The sequence below is a fragment of the Anguilla anguilla genome, chromosome 18, assembly GCF_013347855.1.
Source record: "Anguilla anguilla isolate fAngAng1 chromosome 18, fAngAng1.pri, whole genome shotgun sequence".
NCBI classification, from domain to species: Eukaryota; Metazoa; Chordata; class Actinopteri; order Anguilliformes; family Anguillidae; genus Anguilla; species Anguilla anguilla.
In genome coordinates, this window is record NC_049218.1 from 531,803 (window position 1) to 557,022 (window position 25,220).

General features: G+C 44.6%; 1 protein-coding gene across 32 annotated transcripts in view; it reads right to left on the reverse strand.

Moving 5' to 3' along the window:
- kcnma1a (potassium large conductance calcium-activated channel, subfamily M, alpha member 1a) overlaps positions 1–25,220 on the reverse strand; it is a 168,189-nt gene that overhangs the window by 9,248 nt on the left and 133,721 nt on the right. For 18 of the 32 annotated variants that reach the window (XM_035400107.1, XM_035400122.1, XM_035400109.1 and 15 more), the window contains 9 exons: positions 22,009–22,102; positions 13,555–13,678; positions 11,864–12,088; positions 10,718–10,910; positions 7,231–7,344; positions 4,720–4,850; positions 2,345–2,539; positions 1,771–1,889; positions 875–1,096 (listed from right to left, as the gene is read on the reverse strand). In XM_035400107.1, the coding sequence (XP_035255998.1) occupies positions 875–1,096; positions 1,771–1,889; positions 2,345–2,539; positions 4,720–4,850; positions 7,231–7,344; positions 10,718–10,910; positions 11,864–12,088; positions 13,555–13,678; positions 22,009–22,102 (1,417 nt within the window). Of the gene's footprint in view, positions 1–874; positions 1,097–1,770; positions 1,890–2,344; positions 2,540–4,719; positions 4,851–6,045; positions 6,130–7,230; positions 7,345–10,717; positions 10,911–11,863; positions 12,089–13,554; positions 13,679–22,008; positions 22,103–25,220 lie in introns of all 32 variants that reach the window. The other 14 variants (XM_035400104.1, XM_035400103.1, XM_035400113.1 and 11 more) reach the window with 1 other exon arrangement.

Consider the following 25,220-nt stretch of genomic DNA (forward strand, 5'->3'; position numbering starts at 1 on the left):
ACAATACAACTAGGCTGTATTGTGCGTCAGTGTTTTATGTTCTATACACTGGCACCCTGATTCTTCCATGCTATCCTGTAACAGAAATATTCACTTAACATCTGATTACAAATGTAAGTCTGATGACAGATAAATATAAATAAATGCTACAGGCTACACATGTAGTTTAACCAAGTAAACTGGATCATAATTGCTACATAAGCAATACATATGACTGAAACATAATCATGCTGAAACTATGCTTTCATCAGAAGGAGATACTTCAATGGAACTGTAATCAGGAAGAAAAGACAGCCAATCATGTATGAGTAGAGCTCCTTGTTGTGCAGGCTGTTTGCACACATATGTATGCAGCTGGGATGATGTTGTTTAGGCGTGCGGGTGATGAAAGTCATGTGACTGCAGTGATGAGTACATGATGAGTATGTGATGTGTATGTGACGTCTAAATGAGCATGAAGAATGTGTGCTTAATGATCACAACCCAGAAACAATACACACCCATTACAAGTGCCTCCATAAACCCAATTCACAAACACACCACCACACACACACAAGTCCCCACACACACATACACAAGAGTCCCCCCACACACACACACACACACACATACACAGGGAGAGGGCAGCACACACACACACACACACAGGGGGAGGGGAGCACATACACACACACACACACAGGGGGAGGGGAGCACACAAATACACACACACACACACACACACAGGGGGAGGGGAGCACACACACACACACGCATACACACACACACATACAGGGGGAGGGGAGCACACACACACACACACACACACACAGGGGGAGGGGAGCACACACACACGCACATGCGCACACACACACACGCGGGGGAGGGCGCGTACTTCTGCTTGTCCCTGGACTCGCGGGCCTTGCTCCGGCTGGGCCGGTTGACGGTGGGGATGGAGTGCACGGAGGAGCTCTTTTTACTGGAGGAGTGGGAGGAGTGTGAGGAGTGGGACAGGCTCGTCCGTGATTGGCCGGCGTTGTGGTCAAACTGCATCAGGCAGAAGATGAGGTCGGTGGGGACCAGCTCAAACTCGTACGGCGGATTGGTAATGACGTATCTGCCAGAAAACAAGAGCAAACATAACGCATGTCAAAGCAATGCAGCAATCAAAGCTACGCATCAATTCTGAACAGCATTTCTGTTCCAGTAACGTGATCACTGAGTATGTGATCACTGTTTACACACTTCCACAAAGCAAACAAATAGTGACGAATGCATTCATACCTCAAAGAAGCACAAAAAACATCAAACATGTTCCTATTAAAATATGGCCTATAACCCTTTCGCTAAGTGCGTGGAACTGCTCTCAGTTGGATAACAGTATGTGCTGTTATATAGTGGGATTATGTGCTGTAGTACAGATGGATTACATGCTGTTATATAGTGGGATTATGTGCTGTCGTACAGATGGATTACATGCTGTTATATAGCGGGATTACGTGCTGTTATATAGCGGGATTATGTGCTGTTATATAGTGGGATTATGTGCTGTTATATAGTGGGATTATGCGCTGTTATATAGCGGGATTACATGCTGTTATATAGTGGGATTATGTGCTGTTATATAGCGAGATTATGTGCTGTTATATAGCGGGATTATGTGCTGTTATATAGTGGGATTATGTGCTGTCGTACAGATGGATTACATGCTGTTATATAGCGGGATTATGTGCTGTTATATAGCGGGATTATGTGCTGTTATTCAGAGGACAGTTGAAGGTTGTGACCCACCTCTTGGTGCACTGGCTTGGACCGCTGAGATGTGCATCTCTTAACCGGTAAATTCCAAAGCAAAGCATGTTATATGTTTTCAATGCTTTACAAAAGAGGTCACCATAGCAGCCACCATCCTGCAACACAAACAAGTGACAGTTTAGAAGTGCTGGCCACTCCACAGACCATCACTCACGTATGAATGAGCCAATAGCACAACACCACTTTCAGACTGTGGCCATGGAAACATGCCACCACACCAAACAATGGCACCGCGTCAGAAAGCCAAACATTCTGTTAACAAATAAAGGAAACGCGCACACACACACACACACACACACACGTCATCGTAATGAGGAGCTTTGAGTGGGGGGGGGGGGGGGGCTTGGTGGAGGGCTATGGCAGGAGAGTACCTGACCTGCATGCATGTCTGTGGGACAGGGGCCACACATGTGCTTTAGGACAGGGGCCACACATGTGTTTTGGGACAGGGGCCACACATCTTTGGGACGGGGGCCACACATATCTGGGACGGGGCAGTGTGGGGGAGCCACAGACTCAGTCTGCTCGGCTCTTTTGAGGCTGGGCGTACCCCCAGGTCAGCGAAGGGCCCGTCGTACAGCGCCAGCTGTGCCACGCGGCACCGGTCCCGATTGGCCAGGGTCTGGGGGGTGCTGTACCCCCCCCGCAGTGCGTTCTCCTCCGCCAGCAAGGCCTCCAGCTCCGGCGTAGCCCCCCCCGTCACCAGCGTCCGGATCAGAGTCAGGATGTTGTCGTTGAAGTACGTCTGCAGAGACGGGAAACCGCCATTACACTCACAGCCCAAGATGGCCGCACTTCAGGCTCCGGTGAGCTCTGCTGCTTACATCCTCAGCTCACATAATGCTGTTTACAATGACAGCCGAACATCATTAACATGAAAATACACCTCTGCAAGAGCTAGAAACGTTAATATGACCTCCTCTGTTACAGTTAAATTACTGCATTCTTATGAATGATCAATGGTATACCCATTCTGCAGTGTGCTATAACACACTAAACTGATAATGCAATTTCATTCTGCTGGCGACGGTAATTATGAAATCCCCTAATCCAACAATAAGACATATCCAGGCTCATCTCTGGGCCCAAAACTCCAGTGCTTAAGCGGTGGACGCTAGGTTAGCGGCAGGGCTCAGACACCCATAACTCAGTCCCTGTAGACCTATTTCTCACAGGGTATAATCCCACTCTTTACAGAGGCTGATCTCAGTGTGTGTGAGTGCCAGACCGTGTGGAACAGGCTGAATCCAGCTCTCTCCAGCTGATGTGTGTGCGGTGGTGTAGGGCCTGGCTGCTCTGTGTGCGGTGGTGTAGGACCTGGCTGCTCTGTGTGCGGTGGTGTAGGACCTGGCTGCTCTGTGTGCGGTGGTGTAGGACCTGGCTGCTCTGTGTGCGGTGGTGTAGACCTGGCTGCTCTGTGTGCGGTGGTGTAGGGCCTGGCTGCTCTGTGTGCGGTGGTGTAGGGCCTGGCTGCTCTGTGTGCGGTGGTGTACTGTGTGCGGTGGTGTAGGACCTGGCTGCTCTGTGTGCGGTGGTGTAGACCTGGCTGCTCTGTGTGCGGTGGTGTAGACCTGGCTGCTCTGTGTGCGGTGGTGTAGGGCCTGGCTGCTCTGTGTGCGGTGGTGTAGGGCCTGGCTGCTCTGTGTGTGGTGGTGTAGGACCTGGCTGCTCTGTGTGCGGTGGTGTACTGTGTGCGGTGGTGTAGGACCTGGCTGCTCTGTGTGCGGTGGTATACTGTGTGCGGTGGTGTAGGACCTGGCTGCTCTGTGTGCGGTGGTGTAGGACCTGGTGTCTCTCCTTGCTGGCGCTGCAGTGACACCCCTTAGAGGGGAGTGACAGCGCTACTGAGCGCGCTCAAGGAAGGGAGCTGTCTGATAGGCTGCATCAGTTCTGTCTGGCCTCATCTGCAACAGTAAGGGCTTTGTTCTACACCGGCTCAAACTGAAGGGCGGCCAAATTAAGCCGTCATTTTGGGCAGGGGATTCAACGGCAGAAGAAAGAAGTCGTCTCTTCTGTATCAGAAGAGCATGAGAGGAACATTCAGGCTGGGATCTCGTGTCAGACCTGTCCTGTATTTCAAGTGCGTCGGTAAACGTAGAATCAACACTACCCTCTCTAGAAGTCCCGCCATGCACACCGAAAATCCATTCTGTGAGACATTATTTGAAAAGACTGCAACGTCCCTTCAGAGGGAAACAGCTTACAGTACTGTCTGATCAATGTGGCATTTCATTTACTAACTTGTGCCAACTAGTGAAATTACATTCTGCATCTATAAGGGTGGCACCCAAAAGGCTCTTTCCTAAACGAATGGAGGAGTGCTCTGGATTTCACACACCACACTTCAGCCAAATCCCAATTCCATTCGCATCAGTTCTGTTTACAGTCCAAGATTAAAACAAGTGTACAGCACCTGTCAAGTTATGAACATGCTCTTAGTCTGACTGCAGAAAGCACAAATCCAGGGGTCTTAACTGGGCTATGACGATGAGTGGCACTTGATTTTCAGTGTGGTACTTTTTTGAGGACAAATTAGATAAAAAAAACAAAAAAAACATTGGATCTGTGTTTGCTTCGCTAATGGCTAAATATCAATCTTTTGTCAAAGCTCACCCCCTCTGATGCAAACTAAATTATGAGAGAGATTAGAAAAGCATATCGGAACAGCGTCGGCTCACATCTGGTCTGACTGTGAAAATGGTTACCATGCTGCACATCAGCAAAATGAAGGCATAATGAAATGCATTCCTCTTCCTTTAAAATAAAACAGTCAAGTGTGACTGTTTCTGTATGCTCACCATATGTCTTATCCCTGCAAATCATATACTGCTATGTGTGAAAATACTGAATGAATCTAAAAATGCTGTTTAAGAGTTCTGACACTAAAAAGCGTGGACCTACCGTGCTCGTTAAGCTGGGACTTACCGCGCTCATTAAGGAGTCCAGCACGCTGATGGCGAACGCCGTCCCGCAGGCGAAGGGCTGAGTGAGGTACAGCTCCGTGTCCGGATCGTCGTCATCGTCTTGGTCCAGGAACTGAACGTTGGAGTCGTTCACTGAACATGTAAAAATGTGATTAGTAAGGATCATGCAGTGGATGCAACTATGGTGGTCATGTGACCTGCTACTCCAGTGGCAACCAGATACACCAGCCAATGAGGTGTCATGCTAAGTGTGCTGTATGGTGAAACTGAGAAAATTTGAAATTGTGTCTTAAAATCCATTTGTATGTATATATATATATATATGTGTGTGTGTGTGTGTGTTTTTCATATTCAAGTCATGGCAAGATGGAAGCTTAAATTTCAAAGCCAAAAAAAAGGTTATTCTGCAATTATGTTCAATTCCGTGTGCAGCAGATGTGTACAGTTAGACATAAAGCTGATTGTGTAATTATTGTAAGGTTTCGGAGGTCCAACTCCAGAGGTGTGTTGGTGCCCTGTACGCTTTTTTCTCTTTCTGGAAAAATTGGGGAAATAAGAAAATGAAATTCACAGAAACAACTGAAAATTCACAAAACATCTGAAGAACTTTGCTGTAGTCGTCCACTTGTCCAGTATGGTATTGATTTAGCCACACTATGGGACTACAATAGCTGTTAGTTTTCAGTTTTTAAAATTTATTTGTTCTAAAATTTAACTTTCACACCGTACACCAGACGTATGGTTATATCCACATTATATACATCAAGGACAAATAATTTCATATTGTTTACTGATTTTATCCTTAAACAACAAAAACACAAAATCTGCTATTTGACTAGTTTCGTTTTAACAGGACTATAAAATTTTCAAAGGAGCTGAAATGCAGTTTTATGTACAACCTTCAAGACCAATACTTTGTTTCATAGTTATATACGCAAGGTAAAATAAACAGCTTAAAGGAAGATTTGATCTTAAGTTTAGCTTTTGAAAATTCAAATTTCCCAAGACTTCCTGTGAGCTGCAGGGGAAAGACGGCGGCCATGTTGACATGCGGACGATGAACGGTGCCGAGGCCAAAGAAACGAACAGCAAGCAGGCGCCATGGAAACAGCCACGAGGACAGGCTTGGTACAATCAAAGGCCGAGCAGCGCTCTGGGGGGGGAGGGGGACATTACCCAAAACAAGAGGCCAAACCAAGACAATCCACTTCAGCCAGAAAACCGAGAATAAAACAATGCGTTGGCAGCAATGTCATGGCAGCGCCCCCTGCTGGAGAGAAGCTGATGGAGAGGCGGAGCTGAGGCGGAGGATGGAGGCGGAGCTTACCCAGTTCAGTTATCATTTGAATGTTGGTTCCACTGTTTTTTTCCTGATTCAGTGAAACCAAAGGCAGTAGTTTGCCCGGTTTGGCTAATGATGCAAAACAGCATTGGGGAGACAGTTATTGAAGCATATTTGATGAGGGACGAAGAGAAGAGCAGGCAAGAGACTAGTGAGCAAGAAAAAGGGTAAGAACTACAAATCCCAAGCACATCCAGCAGCAGAGCCATAAGCAGTGCTCTACACCTGCATGAGTATGGACCTAATAGCTGACACTTCTACACATGTAAGAATGTTAGAAACAGGTACATGTTAGGATAGGACAATGGATTATAATTCTTACAATCTAAAATAAGTTAGGTCTAGTAATACAGTACAACTCTCACTCTTCGGTCACAGTCCATGATTAGATTTGCTTTCAAACCAAAGCAAGAATTTCATTTTTGAGAATATTTGATAATATTCAACAAATACAGGACACTGAGAAATCCTTCAGCAGGATGTACAGTGACCACATTCAGGCTAGCCACAGTCCGCTCAGTGCTGAAATTTCTGAGTGAAAAACTGAAACAACTAAACAACTGAAGTGATTTTCCTTTCTCTTAATCTATTTTTCATTTTTTTAAATATTTTGTGCGTTCCTTTAAAAAAAGAGAAACAAAATGTTTTGCTTGAAGTTAAGGACACAGTGAAGTTTTTCTGAATAGAGCCGTATCATAATATTAGCTGTGGGTGTCCTTGTTTGAGAGCAAACCAGGCAATGAAATCCAAATTTGTGTCCCTGTTTCTCGAACCCCAGTGCCAGAGAGGCCCCTAATTGGGTGAGGAGGGGGCTGGAGGGGCCCGTGCCCGCTGCTCAAATGCCCCCCGAGACGTGAAGCTCTCATTAGCTCCGCACCGGGGGAGCGCTGGGGCTTTTAATAAAAGCAACCCCTCCGTGTTTCTGCGTTTTGGACGAGGAGCCGATTCTCCTGCTGAGCATTAGCACACCGGCACCAGGGAGGTGAGTTACAGTCGCCTCCTTTCCAATAAATACATTTTCACCTCCTTTTTTTTTTACCTCACACTTCAGTCAATTCTGATAAAAACTGTACTTCATTTAGCTACATCTGGGGAAAATAAACAAACATTATGGGGAATGCAGTCATGTGCCTCGGATGCCTCAGTCCTGTTCCTGGGCCAGTCCCTTACCCAGCTCAGTAATGATGGGGATGTTCGCGCCGGTGGTGACGGAAGCTTGTCGCACGAGGCCGTGGACCGGGCTGTTGTCTGGAGAGGACCGGTCCATCCCGGGAGGCGTGAAACCTTCAGGGAACAAAGACAAAATTCGCTCATAATTACACACAGAATTTACAGCAGTACTGCTGTAGTAACTGTATACTATTAGTATACATGAGTTTCTGACTGGGTTGAGGGCAAAAATAATACTTTACCTGGTGATTTGTACTTCTTACCAAATACTGCAAAAAAAAAGGATTGAGGGCTATTTTCATATGCCTGCCTAGATACTGCAACGTGGCTTTTAGGGGTCACCTGAGGCAGATTAAGCTCTTGTAGCCTTCCATCCAGCTCCCAGACATACATTTTATATGTTATTCATTTTGTTCCCATAAAAGAGAAGAGAAACATGGGAGACTTTCATCAGAAACTGTGGAATATTCCAGAAGTGACATGACTATCAATTCCCACGGATTGACGTTTCTGCAGTCTTTCAGGCTGACGAGCAAACAGCTTAAATCAGTAATGCTACATGCATAATACATAGCCTGCAGTTTGCCATCCATCCCTCAGAGCTGACTTAAGAACACGCCTGCTTATAGTTTTCAGTGATAAATGTAGCATGAGGCTAATACATTCAGGCCACACCATTTTACAGAAAGAGCAAATTCAATATGTGTGATACTCCTTTTTCTAACGCGCCCCCACTGAGTGTTTGAATAGACATATAAAGAAGACTGATAAGGTCACTGATTTATTCTGGAAGTCCAATCAGTCCAGAATAATGTTTTGTAACTTTTGACACTCTACATAGTAAACATCCCCTTACCAAAGCCACATAAGGGATATTGCACTTGAGAACACAAGCTCAATGCAAACAGGTCTGAAATTGCCTTTCTACATATCTCAGCAACTGCAAAGTGTAATGTTGTGTAATGCAGTGTAATGCAAATTTAATATGCCGTATTAATATAATGTAAATGTAATGAATCAAAATATACCCACTTATAGCAATAACTGACACAGTACACCTCCTTTTTAATGCACCACTGACATTATACAACCAAACCATTTCAGGCACATGTAAGCTTCTCATTACATTTTAAAACAGCTTTTAGTGTGCATGGTTTTTAACGGGCCTGCTTTAGTTTATTATGGAGAATTAAAGGGGGGGTAGGGTTGACTGTGGTGTAGCAGCAGCCCAAGTCTACAGAACACATGATTTCCCTTCCTCGCCCGAGACCTACACCTGGAGTCAATCAGCATTTGTCAAACAAACTAATGGGAGGATGAATGTTTTTTCCACACACACAGCTTGACAAATTAATTCTGGTGATCAGTGAACTCGCTGAACTGCGTGTGCAGAGAGAACCTGCTCCGCTGTTTGACTGTGACCCAGAGTTAAGGACAAACCCTGATTGAGTGCAGACTCCACTCGTTACAGCAGGCGTGAGCTCGGGGTGTCGAAAGAGAAGACGCGAGTAAATGTTTCAGCGGAACTGTGCCTGGCCTCTTACTGCTGACACATGGCAACGGCATGATGATATATAAACAGCAGAATAGAAAAGGGTGATAAACCGAGCCCTTCATTTTATTTTCCAACAATACAGTACACAAGACATTACACTTTTGCCAGACTATTATCTAAAGGGACAACAGAAAAGACAAGTTGTTCATATATTTCAGACCCTTGAGGATTTTGTATTTCAAATAACTTGTGAGAACAGAGAGATCTATTTACAAAATACATAAATATAACACCGTATGCCTTCACGATAAAATGTGTTTTCAGATACCCAAGAATAAATGTGTTACATGGCCGAACCCTTTTAAACGGTGTGTAATGATGTTTTGTAAGTTTAGTTTGTGTTTGGAAGCACTGCACAAGCTCGTCTGCGCTTGGGCTGATGGGAGAACAGCCCGCTCCCCAAACTGCCCGGTGAGAACACCTAGCCCGCTCCCCAAACTGCCCGGTGAGAACACCTAGCCCGCTCCCCAAACTGCCCGATGAGAACACCTAGCCCGCTCCCCAAACTTCCCGGTGAGAACACCTAGCCTGCTCCCCAAACTGCCCGATGAGAACACCTGAGCGTTCACTGAGTGGGAGGGGGAAAAAGCTCTTTGAAAATCACAATTTGTTTTTGGCACTTCAAAAAATTTTCAAATAAAACACAAGAATAAAAAAAAATGCAGACAGCTGCAGGGGCAGGACAGGAACAAACAGGCAGAGAACAGCAGGAACCCGCTAACAGTCCTGGTGCAGAGTCACGTTCACTCAAACTGGCTATGGCTACCCGCTACCTGCTATCCGCCCAAAGCCTTCACGCCCTGAAAACCGCCAAACTCTCAGAGATCTAACGACAAACCACAGCGTTCATTAGATGTTTGGTTCACACCCATACGGCCTTGTTGCTAGACTACGCCTCGGCTCCATCGCCCCCCTCTTTACTGTATCTGACAAGATAAAACCGAGGCTCTAACCCCCTCTATGAGCCTGCATGTAAAAAAACACAAACTTGGGACATGGCTGTCTGGAACTGTCACATCGTAGCCGAAATGCTGCACAGAATACGAGCTTCTCTGTAAAAGCCTCCATAATTACTGAAGTCTTCATCATGGAGGAGAGACCCAGTGGGATGGCTAACGGGCTTAATGAAGGGGGAGCATTATGCACGGCCATAATGGAGACAGGTCCTGATGAGAAGCACACAGCACCAGCTTACACGTCAATATGGACAAATAAATCTGCACATACTATCTGCCAAACTCAGCCAGTGGACCTGGTCGTGCAGCTGTTAGCCAGTGGGCCTGGTCACGCAGCTGTTAGCCAGTGGGCCTGGTCATGCAGCTGTTAGCCAGTGGGCCCGGTCATGCAGCTGTTAGCGAGTGGGCCTGGTCATGCAGCTGTTAGCCAGAGGGCCTGGTCATGCAGCTGTTAGCCAGAGGGCCTGGTCATGCAGCTGTTAGCCAGAGGGCCTGGTCATGCAGCTGTTAGCCAGAGGGCCTGGTCAAGCAGCTGTTAATGGCTGGCCAAGAAGCAGGTCCTTCAAGCAAAGTTATTTGCTCTGAGACAAGCACCACACTAGTACTGTCAGGTATGACTGATGCATTTCTACCTACACAGTTAAAAACCTATAGGACATGCACAGAACACACACAAGGAACATACTGTGTGTGTGTGTGTGTGTGTGTGTGTGTGTGTGTGTGTGTGTGTGTGTGTGTGTGTGCGTGTGTGTGTGCGTGCGCACGAGCACCATTGGCTGCCTTTACCACCCAGCAGACTGACGGCAGGGTCATCCAATCACACACTTTAGGATATTCCTCTTGCCAGGGCTGTCCAATCACACACTTTAGGACATTCCTCTCACCAGGGCCATCCAATCACACACTTTAGAACATCACTTCTGCCAGGGCCAGTCCGCCGTGGGCTAAGCATCACATCTTATAGGGCAGCCCTTACCTTGGGAATTAGCCTGCAAGACCCCGATGCTGTCATCAAACTGCATAGACTTGATGTTGAGCGAAGCCAAGATGCATTCCTTGTCCTGCAGTGAGGCATCGTCGATATTGTTCTGATTGGCTGACAGGATAACGCACATGTCGCAGAGGTTGATGTTGACAGCCCTTAAATCAGCCCGGCTTAATGGCGTACCCTTGGGCAGGGGAGAGAGCAGAAAAACAAATTAAAGATGGAGAGAGGAGCTCTGGGAAATCAGCTAACAAGCACCCGTTTTCCCAGTGACATTCAGCTGATCTAACTACACACGGAGAATCAGCTGATCTACAGGAGAGCCAGTGACTATTTTACACCCCACAGGTCACACAGTACTTCAGGAAAACCAGTGACTATTTCACACCCTACAGGCCACACAGTACTACAGGAGAGCCAGTGACTATGTCACACCCTACAGGCCACACAGTACTACAGGAGAGCCAGTGACTATTTCACACCCTACAGGCCACACAGTACTACAGGAGAGCCAGTGACTATTTCACACCCTACAGGCCACACAGTACTACAGGAAAACCAGTGACTACTTTACACCCCACAGGCCACACAGTACTACAGGAGAACCACCATGTGAACACCATGATACAGAGTTCTTGATGATCTAGTTTAATTTCTTTTTGGTACCACAAAATTTTTTATTTCCTAAAAACTTAGAACTGTCATAATTTTAGAAAATTTCAGGAAAAAAAATTAAAAGGAATACAAATTTAAGAGCAAGTGTAAAAAACATGGCAAAAGCCACAGTCTACCAGAGCAACAAAAACCACAACACCCAAGTTATGGCCAGACCTGCATCGCAATAACAAACCACAACATTCAGCATGCGTGTGTCTCAATGTCCCAGAGACAAACCACAACACTCAGCATGCGTGTGTCTCAATGTCCCAGAGACAAAGCACAACATTCAGCATGCGTGTGTCTCAATGTCCCAGAGGATTTCAGCTGATCACACAACACGTGGGATTCCACCAGGAATGATTACCTCCTATGTACTCAAATTTAATAAGCACTATAAGTCCTCTCTCCAGTAACTAAGTGGTGTTAATACCTACTGGAGTGGCGTGAGGTGGTGTGGAAGCGCGAGAGGGCACTCACAGGTAAGATGGACACCTTGGGGAAGTTGTGGAGCGTTTCCCACTCCCTCTTCAGGTACTCCAGGGAGCCCACGAACACGATGGGCTTCAGCTCGTGGTAGTGGAAGTTGCTCGCCCTCAAGGGCATCACCAGGTTCCGCAGGCCCACCAGCGCGGACGTGAAGTCCCCAAATATGCAGACCACCACATGGCCACTCAGAACCGTCATGGAGGCCTCGCTCCGTGTCTGGAGGAAGGGTGGAGTTGGGGAAAAAGACACAATAAAGCTCTCCAGAGGGCAGGGAAGCACTGACGGATGGAGCTCATCTGCGGGCAGTTCTCCTGGACCCTCGGAAAGCCGACACACGGAGGAGCTCACCCAAGCCCAAGATATTTTACTGTTCTGCCACGCTGCAGCAAATGAGGCTGTTAAGCTTTATCATTCATTAAGAAACAGCACACTCACCTTAGAACAACAGAGAAGCAGTAAGAAAGATTAAATATATCATTAGAGCTGGATATCCTGAGCAGGGAAGACACCTTTTCTTCATTATCTTTTTCCTCGGCCATTAAAGTGATTTTATCGACATGTACGTATATTTTCTGGCAGCACAAAGGACAATATATGTGACTATTAAAACTCACCCATTACCTGGGATAGTGACTGAAATACCTCATAAACAAAATACAGGACACCCTTTGACTTGATCCAGCAACAAGTTTTTTTTTTTTTTTTGCATTAGGAACAGAAACCATAAATAAGTATATAAATGTACTGCATTGCAAAAAGCAATAAGGAATTTGAAAATCCCCCAAAAATCATTTAAAAAACGGATTATTAAGTTTGTAATGTTATGTAAGTGTGTAACTGCCAGTCTGTCCCTACAAATACAAGCGTACACCAGTGACCTGTATGTGACCCCGGTGACCTGTATCTGACCCCCAGGGACCTGTATGTGACCCCAGTGACCTGTATCTGACCCCCAGGGACCTGTATGTGACCCCAGTGACCTGTATCTGACCCCAGTGACCTGTATGTGACCCCAGTGACCTGTATCTGACCCCAAGGACCTGTATGTGACCCCAGGAACCTGTATGTGACCCCAGAGACCTGTATGTGACCCTGGGAACCTGTATGTGACCCCAGGGACCTGTATCTGACCCCAGGGACCTGTATCTGACCCCAGGGACCTGTATGTGACCCCAGGGACCTGCATCTGAGCCGTATGTGACCCCAGTGACCTGTATGTGACCCCAGAGACCTGTATGTGACCCCGGGAACCTGTATGTGACCCCAGTGACCTGTATCTGACCCCAGGGACCTGTATCTGACCCCAGGGACCTGTATGTGACCCCAGGGACCTGCATCTGAGCCGTATGTGACCCCAGTGACCTGTATGTGACCCCAGGGGCCTGTATCTGACCCCAGTGACCTGTATCTGACCCCAGGGACCTCTATCTGACCAGTGCCCTGCATCTGACCTCAGTGACCTGTATGTGACCCCAGGGACCTGCATCAGACCCCATTGACCTGTATGTGACCCCAGTGACATGTATCTGACCCCAGGGACGTGTATCTGACCCCAGTGACCTGTATCTGACCCCAGGGACCTCTATCTGACCAGTGCCCTGTATCTGACCCCAGGGACGTGTATCTGACCCCAGGGACGTGTATGTGACCAGAGAATCCCGAGCTGGCTGCCCAGCACTCACCAGAATGACCTTCTCAATCTCCTTAGAGGGACACCAGTGGAACATGCCCGTGGAGTCGTACTTCTTCACGTTAATGTCCATGTTCTCAATCTGCTCACTTCCCGGAATCAGTAAGGGGTCATGCCTGTTCAGAAAAAAACAAAATCAAAGAGGTAGAACATCGAGACCAAAGAAGGTATACATTACCAATACCCTTGACTAGCTTGGATAGAACTGATTTTAGAATTTAAACAAAACTTTTCCTTTACTTTGAAAGGTATTTAACTCAAGCTTAGCGCAAGCTACATCATTTGTGGAAAAAATAGAAACACTTGGCTTTTATTAGCAAAGCTAAATTAAAGGTCAATGCAGTGGATCAGCTCAGCCTAATAAATGAGATTAACTCCACCTGTCAACACAGTGATTCGGGTTCATTAAAAAAAAAAAATAATATTAATATTTTTTTTAAACTTTCATACTGAAAGTTTTAAAAAACTGCAAGTTTTTAAAATGATTATGATTTTGATCTGCTTTATTGTGACTTTTTTTTTTTTTACATCACATTCTGCGCGAAAAGCTGGACATGCTATTGCCGAGCAGAGCTCCTGGCGCAACACTCCTCTCCGGGTAAGAGCTCTACGGCTCCGTGGCTCGCTGTTTAAATATTTCAGGCCGGCCCAGCCGTATTTTGCTTTGCCAAACGGAGGGGCCATTAAAGTTTCAGCAGTGTGTCAGAGGCACGAGCAGCTGACTCTGACTGTGATCCGAGGTCCCGCAAACAGGGTAGCGGTGGTTGGGCTGCGTCTTTATTCATGCTGAGAGACTCAGAGATGTTTAAAAGCTTATGAATAAAGTGAGACAACAAGAACCACAGAAAATCGACATTTGCATTAATTTATCTTAAAAAGAAATGTTTTCCTCAATTTGCAAACTCAAGATGTTTAACTCACAACAACTTTATGAGTAGATAATATTAACTCAAAATGTACCAAAATCTTTTAAATTACTAAGAGAATTTTGTCTTCATGCTTTATTCACTGTTATTGCAGCATCTTTTCTTGCTTATCAAAAATGTATAAGTTTCATTCACTTGAACTTTTGTAGACATTTAAGTTTGCATGACAGAGTGAAGAGAAAGAACAGCACCCTCATGATCTAAACATGTGTCTAAAGGTAATATCTGAAGGCTAGACTAAGTCTTCCTTCAGAAAACTGCTAGAGGAAAATCTCTTTTCTTTATCACGGCTTAAATGAAAAGCCCACAGGTTTGTTTTGTTAGATGGCCAATATACATTTCAAGCCAGAAACTCACTGCTCTTAACTGCGTGTCTTGGAGCCCAGCTGCGATTTTAACCACATGATGAGGACTATCAATCTGCCCTGTTCTCCTGTCTTTACCTGCAGAGCCTGAGCTGGCTTTATGATGCATCTCAGTCTCAATCACACATCTATAAGAACGCTCAAAACAGACACTGACAGGACATGACACATGACTGAATGCAGGTTAGGATCAGATGCAAACTCAAGCCCTGGAGGGTTCCCCAGTTTCTGCAGTTTCTTCCAATCAGCAGCCAATTTAGACCTCGGGAACAAGGTTTGTGAACTCTTTAGCCAATCGATGACCTAAATTAAACAATTCAGCGCTGAAACACCCTAAAACTACTGAACACAGGACTGGAGTCTGACAACCCTGATTTAAATTGTTTGGGACAGCTATAGTGGACGATAAATTTCTCCTGCTGTACTTCAGTGGATTACAGGTAGGTGGCAGTGAGGAGTACATGCTCACACTGCACATCTGCACTGGTTATTGCCACTACTGGTTAACTATGTCTGTTCTGGATTAGTACCGTCTTACTGAGTGATAGCACTCATTGTGCCACCCATTCCTAACAGAATAGGATTCTTATTATAATAGGATTAATCCTTACCATAAGGGCTATTAAAGGATTATTCCCGCAGCTAGTGTAATGTACACTGATTTACTGAGCCTTAGCGGCTCAAGAAATTTCTATGAATAAGAAAAAAATTAATTTAGGGGACAACTACATTTATCCTATCAGCCACTGAATATTGTGCATCTCCACCCAATTTATCCCTTCAGTCTGTCACTGAACCCCATGTGAGGAGCGCCTCCTCTTACGCACTCAACACGCTGATTAATAAACAGCTGTAATACTCTGTGTGTTCTCTGCAGACCCAAAGGCAGCGTTCCCCTGGACCAAGCATAAACCTTCAGAGCAGACAGATAACGCAAAGAGCTGGCACGTCATTAAATTACCAGCCCGATAAATAAAATGGAGGACATCATTTCAGAACGGCTGCTTTTTCAGCGCATCGTTCAGTGTGGAAATGATCACAAGTTTGTTTTATTTCACTGTGGAACAGTCACACTTTGAGTGAAATACTGAGGGCATAATTAAGCGCTTTCCATACACTGCTTTACGATAGTATATACAAGTATGGACTGGTAGTTTACATGACATCATATTGAGCGATGTGAAAAATAATTAGTGTTTGTTCTGACAGAGGGCAAATAATTTACACTGTATGTAAGCTGCATATTTGTGTATATGGGTATTCGTTTAACTTAACATTTATAATTATGAATAATCCTTCTATAATGTGCAGTATTCATATAGTGTATAATCCTAACAGAAGGTACCATAAAACACATCTCTTTACTTTCAAAACCACTGGCTATACCCTAACAACCCCCCCCCCACCCCCCCCCCACCCCCCCCCCCACCCCTCCCCCACCCCCACACACACACACACATTTTCTGTTCCCCCTCCTCCTGATAACAGAAGCATCGCGTCAATTAACATTCACGGTTCGGAGGGGGAATCAGGCAGTGCCAGGTGTTAATAGCAGTGAAAACATTTAGTTCTTTTACACCCCGGCTGCATGTTTCACTGCGAGCGGCGTGTCGCTTCGCTCACTCCACGGACCCCCGTCACTCCCATCTTCACCCGCCAAGATGACTGGCACGCCGAGCCCCGCCAAGATAGCTGTCTCTCACAGATCGTCAGCGGTGACGGCCTGTCACGGGCCCATCACGCCAGTCGCGCTGACAGGAAGCAGGCGTGACGCTCGCTCCACGGTGCAGAGATCTCCGCAAACGCACCCTGACTTTCCGCAATTAGACGCGTCTCGTGGCCCATCAAATAATCTGTGGGAACGGTGTTAATTTTACCGGGAATTTCTCCCGTGGAACCCAACCTTACCACGTTGCTGTGGCGACATATCGCAATCAACAAATGTTTTTTTTTTTTTTTTAACAAAGCAGTACTTTTAATCAATTCTCGCCTTGATTTCCCGTTATTTTACTGCTAGCCCCACATACGTGTCAACTTCTCTCACTAAGCTTTCTTTCACATTAATTATAACTAAAGTACACTCGCTGAAAGATACATCTTGAGGTTAAAAAAATGACATTGACGAGCTTGCGTGCGAGTTCAAACTCCGAGCTGAACTTCCTGCAGGCTGCTCGAATTGGAGGAGGAGAAGCCCCAGCAGCAAGGCGAGGTTTTTTGGTTTATTTTTCAAACAGTTTCAGCCATTATATTCCAGCACATCACTCAACAGTCACTAGACTGGGACGAGCACACTCCCGCAGACCCTCTGCAGCCGGCAAGGAAAGCAGGCTTCGCTTTGAAAACCTTTCCCATCATGCAAACTGACAAAGGCATGCTTTTCAAAAACCCACAGCCAATCTGTTGATCATTATTTATTTACAAAGGCCTTGAGGCAGAGAGGCCCGTGAAACCACGCTTGATACAGTACAGGAAAGCTTTTTTCAGCTCGTAGAATAAAGCATCCCTTAGGCTACCTCAAACAATCACTTTCTATCGTGCATAAAATGCTCCTTGTAACACAAAAGCATTTAATATATATGGTATAATATATTGAGAGGAAAGGCATTTGAGGAGAAGGGGGTGGTGTGTTTTTGGTCATTTGATGTTTTGCTGAGGGCTATGACTGCACCTATGACTGAGGACCTGTCACTCCAGCACCCCAGAGTTTGCAGAATGCAGAAGTACCCTAAAGCACAAAAACTCTGACATCGCTTTGAAGCATATCTGAACAGTGTAAGTAACTCCCCAGAATTATTATCATTCCAAGATCAAAGCAAAGTTGCATACATTACATGGTACAAGGGGACCTCCAACTCTGCACACACACAAAAAGGTTTTTATCCTTAAAGTTAAAGAATGAAACTAACAGCTTTGTAAACAACCAGTCAGTTGGAAATTGGCCAGTTTTGATTTTTTTTTTTCAGGAGAAAGAAAATCTACAGTTTACTCCAAAGACATACCACGGGCATTTCAAACATTGCCCCTTGCCACAAAATTCAAGAGGCTGCAAACCTCTTCACGGCCAAATACATTCAATATCGTTTTATGGTCATAGGTACACATGCTACTATAGAAAATTTTTAGCTCATCCAAAATAAAAACAAATCCATGTCCTAACCTTTCTTTAAGCTGCTGAACACAGCCGTACACTTGCCTCAACCCTCAGACTTATCGTTTTCATAACCCTAACCCTAATTTGAGCCCTAAAACCTAATTGAAGCTATAGGAACCATTGAAAACATCTGATTACTAATTTAAAATCATTGAAAAACTAAGTCAAGATCATACAATAAATAGTACAAATGCTAAATAATATGTTTGAGGCCATAAAAAATAAATGTTTTCCATGAAAACATATGCATACATTCTGTATCTCTTTTATGGTCATAGGAACACATGCTACTATAGAAAATTTTTGGCTCATCCAAAATCCAAAAAGAACCAATGTCCTAACCTTTCTTTAAGCTGCTGAACACAGCCGTACACTTGCCTCAACCCTCAGACTTATCGTTTTCATAACCCTAACCCTAGCTAAACCCTAATTTGAGCCCTAAAACCTAATTGAATCCATAGGAACCATTGAAAACATCTGATTACTCATTTTAAATCGTTGAAAAACTAATTCAAGATCATGAATTCAATAATACAAATGCTAAATAATATATTTGAGGCCATAAAAAAAGAAATTTACCCAGAGAAAATATGCATATATTCTATATCTTTTTATGGATAAAAAGGTACCCATGCTACTATAGAAAATTTTGATCTCATCCAAAATCAAAAACAAATCCATGTCCTAATCTTTCTTTAAGCTGCTGAACACAGCCGTACACTTGCCTCAACCCTCAGACTTATCGTTTTCATAACCCTAACCCTAATTTGAGCCCTAAGACCTAATTGAAGCTATAGGAACCATTGAAAACATCTGATTATTAATTTAAAATCGTTGAAAAAATAAGTCAAGATCATATAATAAATAGTACAAATGATAAATAATATGTTTGAGGCCATAAAAAAAAAATGTTTTCCATGAAAACATATGCATACATTCTGTATCTCTTTTATGGTCATAGGAACACATGCTACTATAGAAAATTTTTGGCTCATCCAAAATCCAAAAAGAACCAATGTCCTAACCTTTCTTTAAGCTGCTGAACACAGCCGTACACTTGCCTCAACCCTCAGACTTATCGTTTTCATAACCCTAACCCTAATTTGAGGCCTAAAACCTAATTGAAGCTATAGGAACCATTGAAAACATCTGATTACTAATTTAAAATCATTGAAAAACTAAGTCAAGATCATATAACAAATAGTACAAATGCTAAATAATATGTTTGAGGCCTTTAAAAAAAAATGTTTTCCATGAAAACATATGCATACATTCTGTATCTCTTTTATGGTCATAGGAACACATGCTACTATAGAAAATTTTTGGCTCATCCAAAATCCAAAAAGAACCAATGTCCTAACCTTTCTTTAAGCTGCTGAACACAGCCGTACACTTGCCTCAACCCTCAGACTTATCGTTTTCATAACCCTAACCCTAGCTAAACCCTAATTTGAGCCCTAAAACCTAATTGAATCCATAGGAACCATTGAAAACATCTGATTACTAATTTAAAATCGTTGAAAAACTAATTCAAGATCATGAATTCAATAATACAAATGCTAAATAATATATTTGAGGCCATAAAAAAATAAATTTACCCAGAGAAAATATGCATATATTCTATATCTTTTTATGGTCATAGGAACAAATGCTACTATAGAAAATTTTTGGCTCATCCAAAATCCAAAAAGAACCAATGTCCTAACCTTTCTTTAAGCTGCTGAACACAGCCGTACACTTGCCTCAACACTCAGACTTATCGTTTTCATAACCCTAACCCTAATTTGAGCCCTAAGACCTAATTGAAGCCATAGGAACCTTTGAAAACATCTGATTACTCATTTAAAATTGATGAAAAACTAATTCAAGATCATTAATTCAAAAGCACAAATGCTAAATCATGTTTGAGGCCATAAAAACAAAAACACCTTTTCCCAGAAAAAATATGTTTAGTATCTGTGAGGGTCAACCAAATAACATTTCTTAGAAAAGAGATTCATTTCTTAGAAAAGTCCTTCATGAGCTCCCCAGAGCATTGAATAATATTTATGACTTCACTCATGTGGTGCTAACCAGGTTGTTATTCCCAAAACATACATAAAATGCAACCATAAAATCATGCAAGTTTAAGTAATGGTTTAATAAACCATTTTCTTAGAAAATCCTAACAGAAAACACCTGCGTGTCCGAGTTAAATCATCAGTGTTATAAGGTTATAACACACGGGGGAATATTTAATGCCTCTGATGTATTTTTGAGGATTGGAAATGTTCAGAAGACAGCAAACTGAGTCGTTGGGTTTTTCTGTTGTTTTTCAGGGCCCTGTGACAGAGTGGCCTGCGGTCTTCAGCGGAGGAAGTGGGAAAAAAAAAAAGGGAGACATCAAGTTTGAGCGTCGACCCCGAGGGTTAGGGTTAGGGCTCCATGAACAGGAGACTACCCCAGGAGAGCATCCTCAGTAACCCTTTCAGGTGTGAGGTCAGAACTATGTGATTAGAATGTTCTGAACTGAACATTCCAATGCTGATGTCACAATCACTGCTGGTAACTGAAAGCAGTGGAGTTCTAGAACACTGACTTTTTTTATTTTGAATTTTGATTAAAAGTCAATCAGTGAGAGAGGAGCGCTGCCTCACTGCCCTGTGCCACTGAGAGTGCATCTCTTCTGAAAACCAGCACTTGGGCTTTTGGTCACGCGCATCATGAGCCACTCTGAAAATCTTTCCATTCCCGGGAAACTGGTTTTCTTTTGTCATTCCAATGACTCATTTCATATTTAAGGCTCATCTTTTTATTAAACAGAATGTCAGTAAACCGTCATTGCACAATACATTTTTTAAAAGATATGGTAAATAATTGAAAAAAAAAAACAATCTGAAAACAACAGTCAACGGCTTTAAATGGGAGACGACTGACTGAAGACGTGTATGAAATTCCTGCATCCGTATCGCTCCCCAATTTCGAACGGATCCCGTCTCCTCTGCATTTTTAAAGGGCGCGCAGGGTCCTGCAGCTCGGGGCTTCACGCGCAGAATGATGACCCTTTCATCAGTCAAAATCAATTAGCAGCAATTTAATTCTGCAGGACAAGATAAAAGGAAGGTAAAATCTGAATTCACTTTTGATTGCTATGATACGTCTCGCATGTGGCCTTAAGCACTAGAAACAGTGCTCTGAGGGGCTCCAACAGAAGAGCAATGGCTTAGGGCACTGCAAACACAGCGGGGCCTCTGATTGGCTGGCACTGCCATTAGTGCCAGTGTTGTTTAAGGAGTACATGCGGACAGGACCGGGGTGACGGCTGAGGCTTTAAAGCGAGAGCCTTTTTCTCAAACAGCTTTTTCACGCACGCTCTCCTGACAGAAATATTCAGCTCTGTCATTAACCGCTGACAGGCTGACAGAATAAATGCTTCAGGCGTCCCGAGGATTCACTTTCTCACCAACAACCCCCCACCCAACCCCCCCAACTCAAAACCCCCACCACCCCCCACCCAAACACCACCACTCCCAACTCAAAACCCCCACCACCCCCCACCCAACTACCACCGCTCCCAACTCGAAACCCCCACCACCCCCCACCCAACCACCATCGCTCCCAACTCAAAATCCCCACCACCCCCACCCAATAACCACCACCCTCCCAACTCAAAACCCCCACCACCCCCCACCCAATAACCACCACCCTCCCAACTCAAAACCCCCACCACCCCCCACCCAATAACCACCACCCTCCCAACTCAAAACCCCCACCACCCCCCACCCAACTACCACCACCCCCCACCCACCTCAAAACCCCCACCACCCCCCACCCAACCACCACCGCTCCCAACTCAAAACCACCACCACCACCCCACCACCCCCCACCCAACCACCACCCCCCCCACCTCAAAACCCCCACAACCGCCCCCCGACACTCCCAACCCCCCCCCCCTCCCCCCGCCCCCCTTCTCTCTTTCTCCTTTTGAAGGCCAGGAGAGGTTTTTCTCCGAGCTGTCGTCTTACCTCGTCATTTTGGGCGAGCAGTTGGGCGAATTTCGCATGCCGCCGTTTCTCTGCTTTTTTTTTGGCGACAGTGTTGACGGGTGCTCCTCTTCCACTGCAAACATATGCACAAGTGTCAGATAACGGGCGGGGGGGAGACTGTAAATGTGTGCTGGGTGTGACATACTAAAAAGAACACCAAAAAGCCAACACTCAATCAATCATCGTAAAGTTTAAAGACCCCCCTCCACCACCCAACAATGAAATAAAAGAAATAAACAAAACATAAATAATATGTTAGTCGGGAGAAAGGTCAATTTGTGGAAGGCAAGAGGGGCACACAGAAAACCATTTAGCCCTCGCACATTTAACCAATGACTATCTCAAAGGCCTGGGTGCTGTTGCATCAGATTGAGTGTTCTGGTATTGATATGGTAATGCTATATAAATATGCCTGTGAGCGGTTGGACCCATAGCAGTCTGCCTCAGTACCGCCACGCACGCCAACGCCAGCAGCCTTAAGCGCACTGGGCCGTCACTGCTGGCAGGACCTAAGCTGACCCAACGACAGAACAGAATTAGCGGTTTGTGTCCGTGGAAGGAAAACTATTCTATTTTTGCAAAAAACCTCATCACTAGAAATCCTCCTCATCCCGTTCGGAAGAGCGTGCTTGAGCTTCTCCACCACAGCGGCTCCTCAGGCCACAAGCACACTTCACTTCCCCAACAGCCGTCTCCAGACGCCCAATTTCAGCTGAAACTGCACTCCAAAGGGAAACAGCCACTCTGACCACAAAATTGTTAGAGCCGTTTAAGTAGCGATTGTACCAAACATTAAAAGTCAAGGTCGGCTCCATGATAGTTGTGCATACAAACCAGTAACAAGCTCCCAACAAAGCAAACCAGCCCCAAAATGACTGGCTTTTTCAAAAACACAGAGGGGAAAGGGGGTTTTCAGGAACCTTGTAATTGCACAACTTTCCGTGCCGTTCTCTTCCCCCCACCTGGTGTGATCCTCCGCAGTGTTTTGATCTGATCGCACTTCCTGCCTCATTACGTATTCGTTACCGTGCCGTGGCGAGAGGCTGCTCCCCGCATGCTGACAGGAACGCACACTTTCATGTTACCGGCGCCATCCAATCCTTCAGTTTGATTCTCCGCCATTAAACAGCAGCTACAAAGCCACACACAGAATAGAATAAACGCAGACTTTGAACCCCGAAGAAAGCAGTGTCTGAAATAAGCCTATATGGAAGATCTCAGACTCAGTTACAACAGTCTGATCACATCTGAGGAGCCGTGTATGTCACAGACCTTTAAAAAAAACATCCACGCAAACGCTGTGTGCATTTCAGGGCTGGGAAACGCCAAACGGGCTGTAATGGGTATTAGTTCAGTGAGAATTCCACATCACAGCGCCTGTTAGCTCAAGCCAATGTGCGAAGTGAGCGATGGAACGTGCCCAGTCCAGCCCAATCCAGTCCAGTCCAGCCCAGCCCAGCCCAGCCCAGCCCAGCCCAGCTCAGCCCAGCCCAGCCCAGCCCAGCCCAGCCCAGTCCAGCCCAGCCCAGTCCAGCCCAGCCTAGTCCAGTCGAGTCCACTCCAGTCCAGTCCAGTCCAGTATATGAGGAATCTGAATATCATTCATATGCCCACTTCACATGCTCAGCCATTCTATAACCGGCAATGGAACTGAATGCTAGACATTCCACTTCAAATCTTTTAAAGAGAGCTGCAGATACTGTAAAATATATACTGGAGATCTGACAGCTCTGTTTATTTAAAAAAATAAATAAAAATAGAAATTTGAAACTAACGAGTCCAACGTCATCAGAGCGACTCGGATAAGCAGGTGTAACATCATCCTTTACTGCCAAACAATGAAGCGCTGACAACGGAAAGGGCAAAAAAAGCAACTACAGCACAGCAAACAGAAACAAACCTGGCTGCCAATGTACAGTACTGGACAAAATTCTTAGGCACCCTAGATTTTTTAATGTAATATATAGCATATATTTGGTCTTAGATGTTTATTTTTTGTTTTCTGCATTAGTGTGTCAGTAGTAAAGAGCAAATCTGAGATTTCCAATCTTGAATTTTCCAAAAAATGAAATTTTACAGATACGTTTTTATATTTTGTTAAATGAAGTAATATTTTAAGTAATAGACTACTTTTCAGATAAAAACTTGATCAAGGGTCTCTGGGATTACCTGGAGAGCCAGAAGCAAGCGAAACAGCCAACATCTGCAGAAGAACTGTGGCAAGTTCTCCAAAATGCTTGGAACAACTTACCAGCCGATTTTCTTATACAGGACAGTGTAGCTAAGAGAACTGATGTAGTTTTAAAGGCAAAGGGTGGTCACACCAAACATTGATTTTATTTAGTTTTTAACTATTTACTGCTCTTTATATTATTTTTTCGATATTTAGAACCTTTCATTTCATTATTTTTGAAAGCATCTTAGCTGTACAGCATTTTTTTCACAGGTGCCTAAGACTTTTGCACAGTACTGTATATCCACCGCCAAATATGTAAATATGAACATTCTGAAATCAAGCTAAACAAAAAAACAAAAGTAAGTAAACATTGTCAGTTAAACACTGAGCACAACAGATCTTCAGATTTATATTAATGAAAATAAATCTTTGCCATTTCATGCATTTAATTCAGCTCCATTTAATTACCATTTAAAGAAAATGAGCCAATCATTCGTGCCATAAAAGCAGCTGTCACTTCTGATAATCAAAGATGACACCCTAGTGTTATTAAACACCACTTAACCACTCGGCATAAAATGAAATGTTCAATATGACATATGCATTGCTATTCATAATAAACATGAATTAATTAAAGCCTCACTCTTGTTCTTTTCCCCATTCAGCTTCTACTGAGAGCAAAGTCATGACAACACAGAATACATCAGAGTGAGAACTAGAGACATATATAAATAAACCAGCACTGCGGTTTGCAGAGCGGCAATGAAAGAAATGAGCCATCGCACAGAAAGAGTTTAAGATGGAGGACACCCTGAGAACGTAAGCAAGAGCAGACCCCCTCTGCTTTTCTCCATGCTGAGAATCTGTGATCTGCATTTAGAAGTGTTCACACAGACGACAGCATTAATCAGCTGCTAATCACACACAGTGGGTAATCACAGACAGTGGGTAATCTCAGACAGTGGGTAATCACAGACACTGGGTAATCTCAGACAGTGGGTAATCTCAGACAGTG